Source organism: Triticum aestivum, chromosome 4A (genome assembly GCF_018294505.1).
Source record: "Triticum aestivum cultivar Chinese Spring chromosome 4A, IWGSC CS RefSeq v2.1, whole genome shotgun sequence".
Lineage (NCBI taxonomy): Eukaryota > Viridiplantae > Streptophyta > Magnoliopsida > Poales > Poaceae > Triticum > Triticum aestivum.
Genome location: NC_057803.1, coordinates 520,684,112 through 520,689,305, shown reverse-complemented (window position 1 = coordinate 520,689,305; position 5,194 = coordinate 520,684,112). Strand labels below are relative to the sequence as shown.

Genomic DNA, 5,194 nt, shown 5'->3' with positions numbered 1-5,194 from the left:
GTCTGTCCAGGACGTCAGCCGGGCTGCCTTAGCGCCGCAGCTGCAAAAAACAGCTGGCTCGTACTCCAGCGGGTTCTCGGAGTAGGGGAGAGGCGGTCTCCTGCACCGCGCGAACCGAGACGAGGCGGAGCTATTGCTGGACATGGCTGGCAGCTGCGGAACTGCGGGCGGGCAGGAGAGATGGGTCTGCGTGTGCGTTGCGAGGTGAGGAGGGAGGGCGGTGCGTTTTGGCCCGATGGATATCAATGCCTGCCCCTGCTCTACTTTTTATAAACAGACGCCAGGGCGAGTGTATGCTACAAGATTCCATATCGCCAGACCAAAAAGTTACCACAGATCAGCCTTTACAGATCATGATCTCCCGTGACATCTCACACCCGCATGCAACATTTGATAGATATGGTCCATGGGCATGCACACAGGCTCGCTCGTCATACACACCTTGGTGTATGGCACAGTACGTATTTTTTTACTTCACCCTGGACACGTCATCGCTTTTTTTCATAACAACGGCACATCAGTGAATGTTTTTTTTTGTAAGGATACGGCCATTTTTGCATGGGTCCAACATCACCGTCACTTTTTAAAATTTTCAACCGCATGTCGGGAGCTAATTAACTGGCCTTTTTTCTCGTTCTCTCCCACAACACTACCACTTTGGTTCGCCGCGTGCCAAGAAACACCACCAACAACGACAATGACGACAACTACGGTGCTGCCCGGACAGATCCACGCATCGGAAGAGGTGCATATCAAAAGACGTACACCCGACGACCCTTCATGTACGAGGGGTGACACCACGACCCCCAAACCCCCACCTTTCCTGGACAATTAGAGGCGCTCGACCAACCATGCCATCCACGAGCATACGACACCATCATAGACATGATCAGAACCTCCACCGTCATAAACGGTGGCCGTTCGGAGGCGAAGACAAGAGCACGCCTAGCCCTTGGAACTGGAGGGCGGCAGTATCGCCGCCGCCACGTACTCCCCCACCATCTACGGGTGCCGTCAGGACACGACAGTACGGACTCACCCGGGTCACGCCGCCGTGTTGTTGCACGTAGGGCCCGACCGCCGCCACCCTAAGGCCCCAACCGTCACACACGGAGTAGTGTGGGGTTATCACTGCTGTCTCTGACACGAGCCGCTCATCAGGCCAATCATCGGAAACGAGGCAGAGCTGCCCATGACACAGATCTGCGTCGCCCCATGTTCGGGCCTGCAAGGCCAGAGCTCCATCACCGCCGCCCAGCCACCAACACCTTTGCCATCCGAGCTGCACCAGGGGAGACCTGCGTCGTGTTCCAACCGTCGCAGCCGAGGACCATCATCTGGGCTAGGGCTCCCCCCCCCCGGTCACCCAAATCCAGGAGGGGGAAGGGCAGCGGCTCGCCGCCACCGGGGCTGCCCGGCCAAGTGGCGCCGCAACAGACAGCCGAGGAAGGAGGCGGGGGAGCGGGTCGCGAGAGGGGTGGCTACAAACCATACTCCGGCGAGACACTGTGCCGACAGTACATCCTACGCTTGGCTCGACACTGCGCCACTAGTACTGATTTTTGAGAGGCCACATCTTCAAAATCACCTCTCTCTGCCGCAGTTTTATCTCGCGCGAGAAAGTGCTTATAACCTTTTTACGTCACGTTTTTTTATTGGACAACAGACTAACGAGATAACTTTTTTAATGCCCATAAGGCCCATTTTTTCGGGCCAAATGCAGCGTCATATGCATACGGACACAAGGAAATCAGGAGAGAAAAAAGGCAGTTACATTCCTTTCCTCATCATTGAACCAATTCGATATATAAGAAAGACTTGATATTAAAGGATACAACGAACTTCAACTTTTCCGGACACAGGCGTCCTCATGCCGAAAAGAAACCATAACTAAAAGAAGGAACAAACTAACATAGAAAAAATACTGATAATTCTAGCCCTATGCATGGAAACACGCCCTATGCATGGAAACAAACTGTAGCTAAGATAAGGAAACAACTAAGATAAAGGCCGCGAGCGGAGCGCGGGAATACAAGGCATGTCTTCAGCACAAAACCACACCACAACATTGCATCTAAATGTGGTCGGGGAAGCGTGGCGGACACGTGACCGTCACCGGGACCACATTGCTCATGAAAGCGTGTTGTGCTGAGTCGAAGAGATCAAACGCTCTCTCCAGCTCCGTATCAATGCAGTACACGCGGGTGTCAAAACCAAAACTCATGACGAGATGGCGAGCACCCTCGTCGACTGACACAATCCTAATCAAGTAAAACTCAGTGTCCCATATTGGAATGTCCAGCCCTTCGTTTTCAGCAACTCTGATCCACATAGTATCCGTAGCGGGGACATCAAAAACGCTGGAAATTGACATGTTGATCCTCTCCACCCACACCCCCGTCGGGTCACGGTCCCACACCCGCGCTCGCATGCCCTGGACTTGAGCAATGCAAAGCTTCCCGGAGGAGGTTTTAGTGACTCTGTAGTCCGTACCTCCCGCTTCGATGTTGAAGGCGAAATCTTCCGGCAGCTGAACTGTGTCGAATGTGTTGGCGCTGACGTTGCAAGCCACCACCCTGCCGACTTCGTACATCATGTACATGACGCCGTCGATGACCACCGCATACGGGCGCCGGAGGAAGCACACGTTATCGCCCGCGTGCATGGGTCCTGAAACCATGTTCTGCCAAACACCCTCAGCGAACACGTTCACCTGGCAAGTGGGAAGCAAATACAAACAGTGGTAAGCAATCAAGAAGAAATGGTATATCATGGGCTAACGACAAGAAAAGTAGATGTTTTTCTTGGAATGAGAAATTTATAACACGTGCATGTACTTACGTGGTAATGAACCGGCGAGTCGTCGTTCATGCAAACCCCTTTCGGCATGATGTCGAAGTCGGCGGCCGGGTCCTGCACGAAGAACGCATGCTCGGCCCCAAGCTTTGCAAAATGACCCCAGGTGTTCGGCGTTGCCGCAGCCACCGTAGGCGACAGGGGCACGCCGTCGCCCATTGGAGCGGCGTCCCCCCCGGGCGTGATGAGCATGTATCCAGGTGCTGGAAGTTCCTCCCTCGTCATTAGACCCGAGTCACCCGAGGCGATAGCAACGATGCTATGGTCGGGGTCGAGGAAATGCTGCGCCACCGTCTGGGAAACTTGCGCTAGCCCATGCCCGATGCCAGGGGAAGCAAGATACATGGAGAAATTCCATAGAAGCTGATCGAACTCAACCGCGAAGCCTATGAGCGGAGGAGCGAACCTTTTGCGGAAGGCCGAGAGGAAGCCTGGCAGCTTCGCCGCGGCGCACCATGTTGGAGACACTGCGGCAGCTCGGACCAGGGCCGACACGCTCCCCACCCGCAGGAAGATCTCCCGGAGCATCTCCATGTCTCCCAGGACAGCTTCGACGGAATCAGCATGAGCAGCCATGTAGCCAAAGGGAGTCAAAGTCAAATGGATGGGCAGCGAGAGAAGAAGAAGACTAGTGTGAACAGAGAGATGGACGTGGGGGTGGGCGCGCATGTTATAGGAATTAGAAAAGTCATATAGAATATGTTCGCCATGCATGCACACCTGTCGAACGCCCTCGCCTCGAGCTGCCTGGTAGGATACGCCCGCGTGAGGTGTCTGTCGTTTTGATAAAGGGCACACACATTTTACTAAAGTGAAAATTCAAAGCAGAATAGTTTAACAATATAAGACACTAAAAATCCATTTTTTTAACGTAGTTAAATTTATGAAAACATGTTTTTATGTTGCTCTTAAATAATAAAAAAGAGAGGGAGGAAAAAGACAGTTAGATTCTTTTTTTTGGAAAAAGATAAAACTCCTTGGATCACTTCGCATTGCTGACCTACACGTGGAGCCGACGAACAAAAAAACGGACTCCCTCTCTCACACCGCCCTCCCTCTCTCAGACGTGCGGCCCATTGGATCCATTGTCAGGGTCAATTCCTGTTCGACGTGGTCACAACGAGGTTTGGCGGCTCTGCCGGCGGACGTCGCCGGCAAGCAAATAGCGCACCTGTGTGTGAGGCTGGCGCGGGTCGGAGGCGACTGGCGCAGGCCGGCGGCGGTGGGCATTTACATCGTGGTGGGGTGTGACGAGCTCTGGCTGCGGGGGTCGCGAGCACGTGGAGGAGGTGTAGTTGGCTTCGCGGGCGTGCGCGCGTCTTGTGGCTGGGCCGGCTGCTGTGTCCGTCTCGGCCAGATCTGCGGCTCGGTGCATCTGCTGCGGGCTGCTGTGTCTGTCTTGACCGATGTGCAAGGCCCTGCCTGGGCCCTCATGCGGTCATCTACAGGAAGGACCTCATGGTCTGCGTGTCCTCATCGTCGGCCGGGTGTTCGGCGTGCTCCTCAATGATCTCACTTAGAGGCCGTGTCGGGCGTTGCACGGGGCAACGAGATGAGGGTGGCTGGAGAGGAATGTGTCGGGGTGTGCCGCTCGAGGTCTCGCACCCCTCCGCCCCATCCTTCCTTCCCTGGCCTGGTTTGCCTCCGGCTCCATCCGTCGAGGCGCTGGCAGCTCCAGCGATGGCGGGGGCGGGCTGCTGGTGACGGGTGGGCAGACCACACATGACTCTCCAGCCCACCGCCTCGCGTTGCCCCGTGCAACGCCCCACACGGCGAGCAATAGCACACCCGTGTGTCAAGAACATGGCCGGAGGATTCGGGGCGTCTGACGGAGCTGGGGGAGAGCCGCCCGCTACAACTATCATGTGAGCGCGCGCACACGCCCGAGCTAGCATAAGTCGGTCACGCTGATAACTCTATGACGGGAGCACGCGCATGCGGTGCACCGCCTCTTGCCGGCGACAACTACCGGTCGATCCACTATCAGAATCTTGCGTATAAGCAAGAGGACCTTACCACTTTACGAACGTGACACTTTTGTTTCACATATGAACCAACAGTATTGAGAAAAGGTCACCCCACAAAATCAAGATCCTGCAAGGAACCTCCAAGATGCATTCTCGGAACTGTGCATACCCCCCGCGATAACGGGCATCTGCAGTTTTGTAGATCCCGCAAGGAACCTCCAAGATGCATTCTCGGAACTGTGCATACCCCCCGCGATAATGGACATATGCACCAACAGTATTGAGAAAAGGTCACCCCACAAAATCAAGATCCTGCAAGGAACCTCCAAGATGCATTCTCGGAACTGTGCATACCCCCCACTGCATCTCAA

General features: G+C 54.9%; 1 protein-coding gene across 1 annotated transcript; it reads right to left on the bottom strand.

The window, feature by feature from the left end:
* Positions 1-1,801: 1,801 nt before the first annotated feature.
* On the bottom strand, positions 1,802-3,468 carry LOC123082197 (uncharacterized). Its single transcript, XM_044504579.1, has 2 exons — positions 2,842-3,468; positions 1,802-2,713 (listed from the first exon to the last, which is right to left on the bottom strand). Exons 1-2 carry the CDS (start codon positions 3,430-3,432, stop codon positions 2,075-2,077), a joined length of 1,230 nt encoding a protein of 409 aa, XP_044360514.1. The 5' UTR covers positions 3,433-3,468; the 3' UTR covers positions 1,802-2,074.
* Between the last annotated feature and the right edge of the window lie 1,726 nt (positions 3,469-5,194).